At 38.2% G+C, this 16,649-nt stretch overlaps 1 protein-coding gene across 2 annotated transcripts in view; it reads right to left on the reverse strand.

The window, feature by feature from the left end:
* Nucleotides 1–1,203: 1,203 nt before the first annotated feature.
* AKAP12 (A-kinase anchoring protein 12) overlaps nucleotides 1,204–16,649 on the reverse strand; it is a 119,107-nt gene continuing 103,661 nt past the window's right edge. For both annotated transcript variants that reach the window (XM_036766573.1, XM_036766574.1), the window contains 2 exons: nucleotides 11,225–16,133; nucleotides 1,204–4,186 (listed from right to left, as the gene is read on the reverse strand). In XM_036766573.1, coding sequence (XP_036622468.1) covers nucleotides 11,233–16,133 — 4,901 coding nt within the window. In that variant the 3' untranslated portion in view covers nucleotides 1,204–4,186; nucleotides 11,225–11,232. The remainder of the gene's footprint in view (nucleotides 4,187–11,224; nucleotides 16,134–16,649) is intronic.

Raw genomic sequence — 16,649 nt, forward strand, 5'->3', positions numbered from 1 at the left:
AAAACCAGTGAGGCTGAGATTTTTGAGAAGAAACTACACAAGTTAGTAATGTTTTCCTTTTCTTAAGTTAGCCTGCTCTAGAGAAACATCCACCTTGAAGAGGCTTGAAGCCCCAAGTATTGGCTGACCCTTCAAAGCATCAAGGTTTTATGCAAATCAGCCCTAGTGCTTACTGGTTTTTCAAGTTAAAGAGGAATCTATTTACAGAAAATAAAAATGAGGTTGGGATTTTCTTCCCCTTTACTTCAGGACGTTTTGTTACTTTGCTTTTCAACCACCCCAGAGCACTGAGCGAGGAGCGGAAGATCTGTGATCTGTCAATACCTTCCTGCATAATTTTTGGGTGTGTCCTAAATCCTGCTCTGCAGGTTTCCTTTTAAAAATGGGGATGAGAGCTAGCTAGCTAGCCAGAGTAATCCAGATGGGTCTAAGAAAATAAAGTGCTATAAAGTGCAAGGTGGTATTTTTAACAGAAGTGCAATATCAGAGCAATGATTTGGGAACTAGACCTGGTTTTCCTCATTACAGCGTGACCTTGGACAATCTGCAAAGTGAGGGTTTTATAGTATATTTAGACATTGTTAAATCTCACTCTTCCTGGGTCTTAAGTTTATTCATTAGATAGTGATGTTTAAGGCCTCTTCTAGCTACAAATCTGTAATCATAGAACTAGATTCTCTATCTCCCAAATCCCTTGCAAATTCTGTGAACCTATGATCCAATCCCATGGTTCTAGTTGTGTCTAGAAATGAGGGGAACATAAAAACTGTCACATTTAAAAGTCCTTTCCATTACTTAACTCAGGTGTAGAAGTTTCAACACATAAATCTAGTATTTGCAGCAAAATGTTATGGAATTAGTTTACATAAGTACTAAAAAGTACTAGTTATGCTACTTTGGGCAAATCACAACCTCAGTGGGCCCAGATTTCATCACCTAGAGAGTGATGCTTCGGGAATAATGACCAGTAAAATTCCTCCATCAAAAATGTTCATCTATGACTTAAGAACCACCAATCTATTAGTAATTTTATCTGAACATAGGCCCAAATGGACTCGATATATTACTTGGGAGGAAAATATCAAAATCTAATTGAGTTGGAGAAAAAGAAGGAAAAACTTAAATATACACCATCTGCAATTACTATGTGAAGGGAAAAGCGTTCAAAATCGAATTGTGAATACAGAAAGAAAACCCGTTAGATACCATTTGATTGTATTTTATTGATAAATGAAAATCTATCCTAAAAAACAAAACTAATCAAATACTTTGTAATCCAATGCCTTGGAATAGAGGAATCTGCAAAGCTTGAAGCTTAAACCCAAGTTAAAGTTAACAGCCCTCAACTGAATACGGTGTAGTTCCAGAGATCAAGGCAATATATTGGAACAAACTATCTGTTACAGAGTCATCTAATTTGTACCATTAATAAAATAATATCAGGACACTATTTCATAGTCCTCAGTAACGAGAAATGTCTCGAGTTTACAATTAGTTGCACTTTCTAATGTACAAGTATTCGTGTTGATATATATGTATATATAAAAGCAAGGTTAGGCACTTGCTCCCCAGTTCCTACAATTTACATTAGCTAATGCTAGCATTGAGGTCTAAACAAGGTTTATTTTACACATTAACAGCAGCTTTAAAAATTCTATCAAAATTGCAGCTCATGCTACTGATGTTCATTTTTACCTGCTGTAGCTTTAACAATATGGCTTAGCAGATATGGGTATACAATATTTATTTTAAAAAACGTCCCATGACACATTCAGATATTGGTACAAAAAAAACACAAAGCAATTAATATGACTTCTGGAGAATGAGTTTTGATGACTGCAATCTTCCAAAGTTGAGGCAATCAGGAAGAAAACATGGAACAAAGGTGTTTACTTAAAAAATGAAACTATTTTACGATTTTGCATGAGTTAGGCAATTCCATATTCATGTTTGAGTAGAGCAAAGAGCTTCTACTTCTATTTTAGAAAGGAGGAATACATATAGTCAATATTTAGGACTATGATATAATACCAGTTCTAATAACATTGTCTTTTTCTGACAAAAGCAAGCAAATGGAATTTTTTTTTGTTTCATTGGTATAGTAAATTCCTAAGTTAGGAAATTCCCTCTACCAATGTGGGCAAGTCCCTTCTCTGCAATTTATGATCTTAAAGGGGTGGCTAAAGCACTAAGAGGTTACAGTGATTTACCCAGGGTCATAGAAGCAATATATAGGGTAGGACTGAAACTCAGATCTTCTTAACTCCAGGCCAACCTTCTACCCACTATTCCATACAGCTTCTTACAAAGTTATATCTCCTTGAATATATTAAAGGCCATTATACATTGTTTAGTATGAAGTGCCTTAGGGTGAATAGCAAAATTTTGTGGCTAATTTTTCTTGAGTAGCCATGCTTGCTCACAACAGCGAAGAAAATAGCTTCCAGTTTTAGAAGTAACAAACTTTAGCAGTAAATTCCATAAGGAGAGACTTTTTGGCCCAATGGATTTGCAGGTCTTAGCTCTCCAACTACTAAGTATTTAATGTTCATATTAGACAGTAACTTGGAAAATGAAAACACTACACAGATACAAAAATAGGAAGATATTACATGTGACAATTACATTATGACAAAGGCCTCCCATGTTTGAAGCTTTCAGGCTAATTTGCATGAAAAATCATAATTGGAAGTATTCTGACATTTTATTTATGAGGCTTCTTAAAATTCCTTCCCAGAATAACCCATTTGGTTTTTAAATATTAGGCAATTCTTAAGTGAAGATGTTACTGTGCCCCAGAAAACTGACTTTCAAGAAATCACCACCAGATGGTAGAATTGCACCAATAATGACAGCTCAGTATGTGGCTAGTCTTTGCCAATGTTAAAGACCTCCTAAAGAAAAAGAACTGCCACTGAACAGAGGTTTCTAATATGCAGTCCAGCCTTCTCTAAGACAGCTGTCTTTTAAAGTGGTGGTGTGATCCCCTTTGATACAGAGGTTAGTAGTTCAAGCCTGTTTTGATTAATATGATCCAAATGCTTTACAAAGTTAGCCCAGATTTCCTACATTCTAATAAGACCAACAAACCTAAGTGTAAGCAAATATTTTATTTAAATCACTTGTCAAGTCACAGTTTACCAAATGTATATGAACATAATGAAACACTGTTAAGACAAGTGGGCATATATATGGAGAAGACATAATGTAGTTATCTATCAAAAACCACTTTCTAAAGAACTTGTCTTACTTCATGCTGTGTGTATGTGGATATGGCCCAGGATACAAGAACAACAGAATCCAAAAACTTAAAGCAATGCATTCTTTTCTCAGTAACATCAAAAACAATTTTTTACTCAGTCCTTAAGCACACTCATGTCTAAACATCCATTCTGAAACAAAGGAAGGCCTAAAAATATGTAGAATTTGAAAATTGTTGAGACTTCCTGCCAACTTTCACTAGCACTTAAAGCAAAATCCATCAATAAGCTAGCTATGGTTCTACAAATTTTCACTCTGTGTTGAGTAGAAAAAGCCCCTATTTCAGAGTAATGATACAAATGGGGATCTCAACATGAATGGATGTCTTCAGTAGGAATTGTACCTTTGGACCAGGAAGGACTCTCATGAAAGCAGCAAATGAAGCCTCCCTTATTGTCTTCTTGTGGCTCCAAACTCCACAGTGCTTTACTATGGTCATGTGTACTTGGTACTCCATATAATATGTGACAGAATATCTCCTTAACCAGTAAGTGAAGAAAAATGTACAATAAAAACAGAACAAGGTTTATTTAAGATATACATATAAATACACAAAGAATTACACTCCAGTTTTGGAAGCATTTGAAACTAAGATTTGGAATATGAGAAACTAAATGTTTCCAACTCCTCTCAAGGTTCAGAATTAAGGTCATTAAATGAGAAACCTCACATGTTATCAAGAGAAAAAAAGAGAAATGTCTCAAAAAGAGGAAATGTTGACATCCAAACATAAAAGAATGATGAGTATAGCTCCTGATGTCTCAGGGTTGTCAGTGGCTCTCTTGGAATGGCTTCAGGTAGTAAGACCTAATCTTCTGTTCTCACAGTTCAGGAACATTAGTCTTGAATCTAATCAACAGCAGCCTTCACTTTCTTACATCGCCTTTCTTCACATTCTGGTCCTACGACACACATTCTGAATTAACTACAGAGAAAAAAAAGAATAAAAAATAGAAACAGCATCAGCAGGTTCTTCTTTGTATTAAGACAATGAAAGAAGATAAAAACCAGTATCTGAGGGTCCTCATTAATATAGGCACTGTAAACAATGACCCAAAATAACTAAAACCCTCCCAACAAACATTAGTGAATTTTTTTGTGTAAATTGTTTATTCATTTTAAATTTGAATACAAAGCAAGGGGGAAAAAGAACATTTCTATGTACACAGCAGACCGTAAGAGAGGATTCAACATAAAACAATAAATTTCCATTTCAAGAAAACCTATATAATAAACACTACATTGTTTTCAAAGCTATTCAGCTTTTCTTTGCTTCCTTCTACGTTTTCTTTTGTTCTTTGCTGTGCACTTTTTACCTTTTTTTCTCCCTCTTCCCATTAGTGAGGGTTTTTGAAATAAAAACTCCTGGTATGCAAAACAGGTGACATCTAAATTTATCACTTTCTAGTTGACATTGCACTACTGTGTCCTAGGAGTCTCACCACAACTCTCTGAAAATATGAGTACACATACTCACATACCTTGTTGGAGGAATCTATAAAGCAATATTTTGGTTTAATCAATCATGAATTCTCTAAATTTTCAATTAACTGCAAAAATGTGGCTTGCTGAAGCATACTGATTGTTAAAATCTGCCCATTTCCTTCATATATATATATATATATATATATATATATATATATATATATATATATATATGTATGCCTTTCTCCAAGTACTCCATCTTATTGATGAAATTTTTAAAAAATGGCAAGAGAACTAAGTTTAAAACTCCAGATGTGTTCTAGCCAAAACAGAATACATAAGAGTTATCACCTCCTTAATTCCTTGGACATGATCTTTATATGCCTCTGCCATATAGACCAAGAAGTTTTTACATCCTCAGAAAGGATAACTTCAACAGGTATATAGCATCTTCTGATTTTGTAAAGAGTAGGTACACAGGGTCTGGAAGTTAATTTTATCCTTTACTTTTTGTTTTCTCCCTGTCAAAGTGCAGTTCATTATTTTCCCCCCCAAACATTTGATTATCTTGCCCCCCCCCTTTCCAATATCCTGAAATCTGATCTCTCAAGGCCAGAAAATAGTTGCCATCTCTAGCAAGAATCTATGTTTTTACTTGCTCTAGTCCAGAGATGTTAGTACATCAACTACAATTTACTCCATGATGCTTAACATGAGCACTGCAAGGTGAAACACTCCCAAGGACCCCATCAAAGAGTGATTTTTTTTTATCTTTGGGTGCATAGCAAACAAACACCACACCCCTTTGATCTGCCTCTCCTTTTAGGTAGCCTTCCCTGTAGCTTCCACTTTCTTATGTCTTCTACAGTTTCATCTGGAGATTCTGATTGTTGATATGATTCTGCTCCAACGGCATGTCTGCTGAGTCACTGGACAAGGCTATCATACTTCAAATACCAACAGCTGGCAGACAAAACGAGTCTTAGCACCTTCTGCCCATTTCCCTACAGAAGTGGAAGGAGACCACACAGAATGTTTGACTGTGTATTTCTTAGCCTTGCCTCTCTAGCACCTAAAAGAATACCTTGGTAGGTACTTTAAAACATACTTGAAATAAACTGGACAAATCAGGATGATTATGTAAATCATCCTTTGCATTTAACAACTTTTTGTTTTTGATGAAGCTTTTGATTATCGCTTATTTTTTGAATAGCAATTGATAAACTCTTTTCTTTTTAGTTTTATGAACTGTACTTAAGTACTGACCATTTGGAGTAGTGACCACAAAGCATGAAGCTATACTTTCTTTTGAACTGTGGCAATAAAAACTGGAATGTCTTTCTAGATGCCAGACATCTAATGACACAAAGATATAGCCATTTTCAGGTTGCCTTTCTCTGAATACTCCATCTTATCGATGAAATTTTAAAAATACGGCAAGAGAACTAAGTTTAATACTGCAGATGTGTTCTAGCCAGTACAGAATACATAAGAATTATAACCTCCTTAATTCCTGGGAGATGATCTTTATATGCCTCTCCCATATAGACCAAGATTACTGTTCTTGTGCATTACTGAAATCCAATAAAACCAGTGGATCTCTTTTCAGACACACCTACCCTTTCTGCACTTTTGAATTTTATTTTTCATTTATGACTTTACATGTATGTATCCCTATTGAATCAATTCACCCCAAAGCTCTGGCATGACAAGATATTTTTGGATCCTGTCATCCAATTCCAAGTGAATGAAAAATAAAGCAGCACAGATCCAAATGCAGAAACTTGGGGCACTACCAGAGACCTCAAATGGCTTGCACAGCCTGGTGCTTCCTCCCCATCCCCCATTCTCTTTCCCATTTCCTGACCATTCTGTGAGACTGCAGAGAATTCTAGGCCCCAAGTGCATACAAAAGCACTTCTTGAATCCTTGAAGCATACCCACAACATCCCATCTTAAAGCCATCTTCATTTGCAAAATTTTTAAACTAAAGGTCTGGGAAATGATTTGCCCAAAGCCACACAGACACTCTCCATCAAGGCTTCTTAAACTTTTTTCACTCTTGACCTCTTCAGCAACCCTATATGGGGTCTCAGACCATAGTTTAAGAAGCACTGCTCTAGGGGCAGCTAGGTGGCGCAGTGAGTAGAGCACCGGCAACCTGAGTTCAAATCCGGCCTCAGACACTTGACAAATGTACTAGCTGTGTGACCTTGGGCAAGTCACTTAACCCCAATTGCCCTGCCCCCTCCCCCAAAAGCGCTGCTCTAAATCCAAATCCAGTATTCTTTCCACTGAAACACAATGCCTCTCCCCCCATATCTAAATTTTAGGGGGCAGTTATCTTAGCACACAGGTGATTCTACTCAATGTTTTTAATTGCACCCTGGGCTCTATAACACAGAAAAACTTGAGTAGTTGGGTAGGGCAAAACTTTGGAAGGGGAAAAGGGAAGCGATCACAGTATTGGGGAGGCAGCTGTTTTCAGCAAAATACAGCACAGACCCTATGTCTCTACCCAATTCCTCTTCCTCCCTACCTGGAGGCTGTGCACATCGGGTCTTAATCACCTCACCCACAGCTCCTTCCACAAGAAAAGCTACTGAACTTAATGAGGCAGGCTTTCTCCAACTCCCCCTCTCAACCCAACCTGGGAATAACTACCCATGCCCTATTACTGGAATTCAACCTCATCATCAGGCCCTACCCCCTGCCTTCCTCCTAAGAGGAATGTAATTTCCCAACCTTGGGGCAATTTCCACCCTGTAGTAAAACACGGTTACAGTTTAAGAGAATGGAATCTGAAAACTATAGATCAGTAACACTGATCTCTAATCCTTGAAAAATCCTGGAATTTATTAAAGTAATGCGAAAGGAAAAGGGCAACCTTTAAGTCTGAAAAAGAAGCAATGAACAAATGGGGTGAGAATAGCCTCATTTCCATTTTTGATCAAGGTCAAGGGAGTGTTGTAGATAGATTTAATTTAATTAACTAGCTCCTAGCAAAGAATTTAATAAAGATCTTCCATGATATTCTATGGACAGGCTTAAGAGATAGGCTAAATGGTAGTAGAGTTAGACCAGTGAATAAATGTCCCATGAGACAAGGAGATTAAAAGCAGTCAATGAGACATCTCAGGAGCTCCCTAGCCAAAGTTCTAAAAAAAAACTTTTATATTCTTTCCCAAAAGGGAATCAATTCAGATCAATTCACCTTGGGGGTAAAGTTGACTGGCTACACCACAACTTCCTAGCTCATAACAATCCCAGCTAGAATTGTGGGAGTGTGGGAAATTATCATAGGCCTTCCTCAATTGCACCAGTAAGTCTCCTGGCCCACAAAAACAGCCAAACCAAAGAGAAATCATTAATGGGTTTAAGTTTTTATCATCAGTGACTTGGGTAAAGGGATAGCTGCCATGTTTTATAAAATTTTCAGAAACACAAACCTAGGACAGAGAGATAGCTACACACTGGATACCAAGTCAGGGTCAAGAATATCAACAGACTAGAAAATCAGGATAAATCTAATTAAATGAATAGGGATGATATAGTTGTGTTAAAAAAATCAAGCACAGACATACAAGGTATGTGAGAGAAAAAGCTGGACAGAAGTTTATCTGAAAAAGGTACAGAACTGGAGGAGAGGAGATTGGGGGGTCGAGGGAAAGGAACCTAATACAGGCTTGAGCACCTTCATGAGCGGCACAGGGCAAAGGACTGGGGGGTGTACAGGCCTACTGTATTCAGAATGGTAGGGTGGCAAAGGTACAAGGTTGGGAGTCCAGAGACTGAGGCTCAGGTCTGACAACCATGAGAAAGTCCTTTATTTAATCTGTGGTCTGAGTAACTTCATTTATAAATGAGGATAATAATAGTATATACCTCGTAAAGAAAAACCTTCGAAAGACTTAAGATCTTTGGTCAATTCAATGATCAAACATAATTCCAGTCTTATAACAAAGAATGCTTCTGCCTACCTTCTAAGAGAATGATAAAATCAAGGTGCAGAATGATATATATTTTTGACTATGGTATATTATATATGGGGATTTGTTTTGCTTGCCTATGCCTATGGACTGTCATTTTTGTTTTCCCATCTGAGAAAGGTATCATCAGGTGGAAAGGGTTGGAGCAACTGAAAAAAGAGCACCCCACAAATTAAAGCAAGAAGGTGGTCACTGAAAATCCTTTTAAATATGCAGAAGACAACAGAAATTCAGAAGGAAACAAACAGAACAGCTTTGAAACAGGTTGAATTTATTATATACATTTGAAATCAAGTACTGTGCCCACGTTCATAGTTTCATACACAAACTACTTTGCATGTGGAATGTTTTTTTAGTGTTGAAGTTTAGAAAATTTAAAAAAAAATTAAATAAGCAAAAATAATGTCATGTATGGGATGTTGTTCAATATCACACGTGTGCAAAGGGTTTCACAACCTTTAAAGCACTGTCTAAAGGTTAAGTGATTTTTATTAGGACACCACCCTGCTCGAATCCTATCTAGATTGTTGTATTTAGTTTTTAGTATTGCCACATTTGAAGGTATGGATGAGATGGGGAAAACCAAGAGAAAGATAGCCAGGATGCTGAAGGGCCTCAAAACCAGTACTGGCTGAAGACCCTGGAACCTGGGGAACCTGGATATGTATAATCTATGGAAGAGAAGATACAGGGAAAAAATCTACATCTACGGTCAAGGAACCTAGGAGCCAATCTCTAAGTATGTGAAAGACTGTGAGAAGTGGAAGAGAGATTTGACTTTTTTTTTTCTTTCAGAGAACAGAACCAGGTAATATGGAAGTTACAAAGAGGAAAATTTAGGCTTGATGAAAAACAATTAGAACCAACCAAAAGTGGGAGAGTGCTGGCTCAGGAAGTAATACGTTTCCCTTATATAGAGAGGTCTTTAAGACAAGGCTGACTGAGTGAGCCGTAGAGAGGATTCAATTATAGGCTGGCTGAGATGACTTTTAAGGGTTCCTTCAACTTTGAAATTGGGAGATTCTATGAGACTTGGGCTCACATCTGCACATCTGTGGGATCCTTCTCAGTAGCATTTTCCTCATCAGTAAAATGGGAATAACAGTATCTGGGGCACGCACTGTAAATCAGAATCCTTTTATGAACTGAATACCAGACCATTAAAAAGAAATCACATGATCATCATCAATGCAAGGAGTTCCCAGTGAAGAATTTCTACCACGCAGACAGGCTCCTTTCTCTGCCCCTCATACTCGCAAGTGTCACCTGCAGCTCTGAAAGATTAAGGAGCTTTCCCAAAATCACAGAGGCAGCATGGGACAGAGGCAAGACTGAAACTCAGGTGGTTTTCCACTACTCTAGAGTCCACGGCTTCTTAAAACTTTTCCCACCTGCAATCCCTTCAGCAACCCCGTATGGGGTTAAGAAGTGCTGTCAGGAGTCTAGACCAACACTCCCCACTATGGGCACGAACTTCTCAATGAGCAACATGAAAACAAACCTATTCACAAAAACCACACTTGTGGGAGACGAAAAAAAATAGGAAGCAAAGCAGGTGCTGAAAGAGTAGAAGATGAACAAATTACGATATACCCACATAATGGGACACAATTCTATCATAATAAATGACCAATAAGAAATTCAGAAAATTGAGACATAAACACTGATAGAGTGTGGAATAAGCAGAACCAGGAATACAATACTCCAAACCACTTAAAAACACTATAAGATAGCCTAACATATTAATTGTAGTAGCCATCCTTGGTTCCAGAGAACACACTATACTTCCCTCCTCAGAAACCAAGTGGGAAATGACAGGAATCACATACCATTAGAAAATGTTATTTTCTTAGTCATTTTTGTTAAATGTTAATTTTTTTGCTTTTGTCACAGGGGAGGGTTCAATGGCAGGAAGGCCATTTTTAATACAAAACACAAAAAGCATCAATAAACCATTAAAAACGAAGCAGAAATGATAGCTTATTGTCATTCACATGCTATTTTAAGGATGAGAGAAATTTACCAACCATACCAACTAAGTCAGATAATTTCTTTTCACAGCTCATTCAAAAAATGAATTTTATTTCTCAGAACCAGGCTGAACCACTTAGGGGGAAAACCTGAGGCATGCCATGTCCACTGCCCAATTCATTTATTATAATGCCTCAAGGCGCTTGATTGCATATTTAAATAGGCCTGATTTAGAGTTGTACATTCCAATGTCAAAAAGTCATTCATTAGTTTTTAGTTTTGTGTTATTACTGGGACTACACAATAGGGATTATTGTTGCTATTGATCCTTCGCAAAAAACATGAGCCGGAATTTTTTTTTTTAATGTTTCAGATGCGATTAGACTCTGATAGACGCATGGCTATGTATGTCCTAGACTAGGTGAGCCATGATCGTCACCTGAACTTTTTGAGCTCCCTCTTCCACAATGCTGTCAACCTCACATGATTACTGTGAAAGAATTAGAATATACATAAAATTGTAGACATATGATAAACATGGAATGTTATTTTACAAGAAAAAAAAGCATTGTACTTACATTCTGCCTCAAGACTCCTTAGGTGCTGATTTTGGTGGAGACTCACAAGGCTCATCATGTTTATGTACCTCCTCTTGTGTCTGTGTTTTGGTATCTTCTACTGACTGGTTATAAATTTCTTTTTCTACCTGAAGTACTAGTCTTTCTTGACATTCCAGACCCTCAACAGTTTCCTTCCGTTTTGGTCCATTTGAATCTATGGACCCTTTGCATAGGTCATTACTTTCCTCTGGTACTAATTTTGGATCATCTGAGCGGTCAATCGCAATGTCATCTTCATTTTCTCCTTTAGGTATGTGTTTTGACTTATCAGGTACTTCTCCTGACGCTGCACTGTCAATTTTTGGCTCAGTCTTTGTTTCAATGGCTTCTTTTTTTTCTTCTAGCTGTGGTGCTGCTTCTTCATGCTGCTGTTCACCTAACTTTAATTCAGGTATCTGTACCTCAATGGCCACTATCGTTTCAGAACTTTCAGAAATGGAGGCTTCTTTGTAAATACCAGAAATTACAGGTGCATCTGAAGTTTGTTCAACAGCTGCTAGCCCTAAGTCTTCAGTTGTAACAGATTCCATTTCACACTGTACTATCAGTTCACTTTCATTTCTTTCAGATTCATGTAGAGTACCCTCCTCTTCAGATTTTCTTATCTGAGCCTGCTCCTCTGCATCAAGTGCAAAAGTCTGAGAGTTTAGATCTTTGGCACTAACAAGTTGATCAACGGCGGTCTGAATAACATTTTGTACAATTCTGGTACTCTGGGTTCTGATGGTCAAAATATCATCTTCATCCTTTCCAAGTTCTACTGCGGTTAGAGTTGGTTTGACTTCCTGAGAAACAATTTCAACACTGGCTGCATCTGACAGTTTCTGGGACTCTTCCTCTGGTCTTTTCATGATGCCAGAGCTTTTGATAGTCTCTGTAATAGCAGATAATACCACTGTTTTTGCTTTTTCTTGAAGTATAGACCCTGCAAGAGATTGCTTTTCCATGAGTACTGCTTGGTCTGACCCACCACTATCAGAATCTTGCATACTTTCAGAGGGTATTTTTTCAGTTACTAATTCAACAGCTACAGAACCCAAATTTTCAGCTGTTTCTGAAAGTTTTACAGCTTCTGCTACAGCCTTCTCTGCTATTGCTGCCGCTCTTAATGGTAAAGATGCTTCTTGAGCCTCAGAGCTCTGAACTTTGAGCATTTCCGAGGACACTAAGTCTTCCTGAACCAAGACTTCTTCCTCCACTGAAGCTGAGTGAGAACTGATCTGAAGTTCAACCTTTTCAGAATTGTTTTCATATTCTAATTTGTCTTTTTCAGTAACTTTTTCATCTTTCAGTTCAACTTGGTCTATCTTCGTTTGATCAAGTAACTCCATCACTTCTGTGTCTAAAGAGACCTGTTCTTTTGCAGTTATTCTATCTTTCACTTCCTGATCAACAAAAGGACTTGAATCTTGAACCACTTCAGTCTCTGAAAGGTTCTGTCCCATTTGCCCAACTATCTGTTCCTCAGTAGGTACTGGAACTTCTTCCACTTTAGACTGTTCCTTGTTCCCCTGTGAAGACTGGAAACCAGGACTTTCTGGAGGCTTATCAGTTGATACAGCGACCACTGTTGTTTCTACAATTTCAGATCCTAATGCAGGTACAGAGTCATCAACATCACTGCCTTCTTGCTGTTTTATACTGGTCTCTTCAAAATGTATCACAAGAGAACCTTCATCTGTACTTATTTCAACTGGTGTTATCTGTTGTATTGGAATTTGCGACGTTTCAATACCTGTAGTCTCAGCTTGATAAGTTGTGAAACCATTGTATGACTTACATTCCTTCACTTCTATACTCCTTTCAACTTCATTAAACTTATTAAAGGTTTCTGAAGGTACAATTATTTCTTGCCCATCATTAATAGTTACATCTTCAGATTTTGCTGCTTGTACCTGTTCCTGCACCTCAGCATGCAACACTTTACTGTCATCTAACCCAGTTGCTTCTCCAATTTCTAGGCTGATCTCTTGGTGATCACCACTTTGTTCAGCTTCTTTCACGTTCACTTTCGCTGGTATTTTAGTTTCAAGACTCTGAACTGTTAAAACTGTGTCTCCTGAAACAAGAGTTTCAGTAACCTCAGATTCTCCTGCTTGCTTAACTTTTTCTATAACTGCCTCAATCACTTCCTGAGTTCGTTGCTTAAGAGCTTCTAAATCCGGCGTGTCATCTTCTACCTCCTGCACAGGTGTGGCTTCTTCTGTCGTATCAGGAGAGTCAGTCAACTGTGAAACTGCAGAAACCATTTCAGTGGTCTCTTCCGCACAAGAGGCTTCTGTCATTTCTGCTGCCTCTTCTGGAGCTGTCACTGCTTCAGAAGTTAACTCTAGCTCACTAACAATCGTGTCACTGCCAGTGTCCTTTATATCTGGCAAGGTTTTAGTAACAGGTACTTCAACAAGTACTTCTTTTTCAAATATCTCCTCAGTCTGCTGTTTCGGTTGATCTGTGGCTTCTTCAACGGGTTCTGTAATTTTAGCAGAAATCCAAGATGGTGACCTTTCTTCAATACTTGTAACCGCCCTTTCCCCCTCTACGACAGTTACACCAACTGCATGAACCAGTCCCTCAGTAGTCTCCTCTGTTCCTGGACCTTCTACTTGTCCAGATTTCACCTCTTGCAGAGGTGAAATTTTTGCTGCTTCGGCGGTTTTTGCTTGTTGGGCTTCAATTTTCTCTTGTTCTGCTGCATCATACTCAGATAAAGGAACAACAGCTGGGATATCGGAATCATCTTCATTAACTCCTGTATGGTCTTCTTCAACAGTAACTTGTTCTTGTTTCCCATCTAGCCTTTTCTTTCTTCGACCAGGAATGAGTTTCTTGATTGAAACCCAGGATTCTTCTTTCACAGGTTCTATATCTGAAGCAGAATGTTCTATGCCAGAAATAGTTACAGATTCCTCATTTCTCTCTTCCATTTTTGATTTTGACTTTTTCCTTGGAGTAACTAATCTTTTAAATGACACCCATGTGGAAACTCCCTCACCTTCAAGCGGGCTTCCAGCTAGCTCAGGGGAAGAATTTATCTGCCCTTGATCACCTTCGTGGGAATGTAGATGTGTTATTTCTGTCCCAGATTCTTTGTTTTTTCCTACATCTTCTGTTTTCTGGGAATCTCCACTAACAACTTTAGACCCTCCTTCTTCATCAGAAGATGATGACTTCCTTGCTCTTTTCTTGGAAGATCCTACACAAATTAAGGCTTCCCAGGATACTGAAGTATCAACCTTACGCTTTGGCTCTTCTGTCTTCTGATCATCCCCATGTCCTTTCATCTCTTCCTGATTATCAGAAACTGCACTTTCAGTTGAAGACAGTGTAGCACTCTTTACTTTCTCAACTTCATCTTCTTTGTCACTTTCAGAAAGCCTTCTAACACGTTTCTTGGGTGTCACCATCTTTTTAAAAGATGCCCAGGGGGTAACACCTTCTCTCTTTCTCTCTCCATCTGAAGTAGTACCTTCTTCTTCAATCTCAACCTCTTGTGGTGCTTCTACAATATCCTTCTCTACAGAGGTAACCTCAGCCAATTCTTCTGGGGATGAAGCAGAGCTTTCGCCCTTTTGTTCCTCTGGAGTTTCTGGAGAATCCTCTGACACTTGTGTAAACTCCCCTGATTCCTCTGGCTTTATTTCATCATCTCCTCTTTTTCCCTTATGTTTCTTTCCTGACAGTTTTTTTAAGCCAGTACCAGTAAAAAGTTTCTTTAATGGGCTTCCTTGCAATCTACCTCTTTCTTGTGAGGACAATATTTCTACCTCATTTGTGATGCCCTCATGTTGCTGACACAAAGCTGATTGTTCAAGACTTGGTTCAACTAGTTTAACACAGTCATCTCCGGAGGCACAGACCAGTTCTCTGGTCTTGACCAGCTTCTCTGTCACTTCAACTTTCTGTAAATCTGCATTCATTTCAGCTGCTGCAATGAACAAAGATCCAACAGCCTGTTCTACCTTGGAGCTTTGATCTGTTTGTTCTTGCTCTTCCACAGTACTGACATGAACTTCTGCTACCGTCTCTACCTTCTCATCAAACACCTCTGTGGCTAAAGGAGCAACTTTCTCTTCATAAGATATCTGTGCTTCTTGAACTTGATCTTCAGGGGATCTATGTACTTTTTCATTCTCAGACATACTGGAATCTTTTATACTGTCAATGGCCTCCTGGGGGGGTAGATGTTCAGAAACAGTTAACTGTTCAGTAGCGTCCTCTTTCTTCCCTTCATAAATTTCAACTACATCTCCTTTCCCCAGCCCTTGCTCCTTTTTCTTCTCAGAAATCTCTGGCTCTTCCTCCTTAGACTTCCTAAAACTGGTCTTTTTTCTCCAGCCAGCCCAACCAAGACTGAAAAACTTTTTGAATGATGATATATTTTCAGGTTCAGAAGATTTGTTGCCTTTTTCTTGTTTCTCTTCCTCAGAACTCTTCCCTTCCTCAGGATCTGCACTCTCTCTCTGACTTTCTTCATCTGTCCCAACTAACTGGGTCGATTCAGTCTCTTTAGGTAATGCTTCATTTTCTGAACCAGAATCTTGACACTCATCAGCTCCATTCGTTTCCACACCATCATCTTCATCTTTTTTGACTGTGAGCAATTCAACAGGATCAGACTTATCATTCTTATCCTTTTTCACAGTAAATTTAAAGCCAACAAACTTAAACACCTTCTTAAATCCAACATCATTAGATTGAGATTCTGTAGGTGGCTCCAACTCTTCTATATTATCTTCTGACAAAGGCATTTGCTCAATTATTTCATGAACAGTCTCCTGAACATCCTGCACACTAGATGCTGACCTAGCTACCAGAGAATTATCCACATCATCTTTTTCAATCATGTTTTCGGAGTCTCTCTGTCCAACTGTTGGAAAAAAGAAAAGAAAAGAAAATGGTTAAAATAAGATTCAGGAGATAATGTGTTCATTATAAGATGCAAACATAACTGACAATTAAGTCACACTGTAGTATATTTTAGTGAACTCTACATATGGATCACTCCAAGGTAATTTCTAAGCTAGTACTCTGATTCAACTTTCCAGGCAGCTTGACAGCTTCTCCAACACCTTTGACAATCTAGAAGTGTAAAACACAATGTGATCTGTTAATCTAGGCGAGTCATTTCTGACCAGCAGGAGATTCAGAAGGTACAGAAATAGATGTTGTTTCCAACCAAAACTATATTGAAATTTGAAAACTATATTGAAATTCCCCACTGTGGGTCTCCCTTTTCAGCATATGCCTGGCAGCTCTGGAAGCAGAGGACTGGGAAGAAGGAGGGTGGGAAGAATAGGAAACAAAGTAAACTTTATCAGTTTGGTATTAATTTTAATTAATCATTAATCACAAGGTATTAATCACAATCACCAGAGACATTCTG

Source organism: Trichosurus vulpecula, chromosome 7 (assembly GCF_011100635.1).
Source record: "Trichosurus vulpecula isolate mTriVul1 chromosome 7, mTriVul1.pri, whole genome shotgun sequence".
In the NCBI taxonomy this organism is placed as follows: domain Eukaryota; kingdom Metazoa; phylum Chordata; class Mammalia; order Diprotodontia; family Phalangeridae; genus Trichosurus; species Trichosurus vulpecula.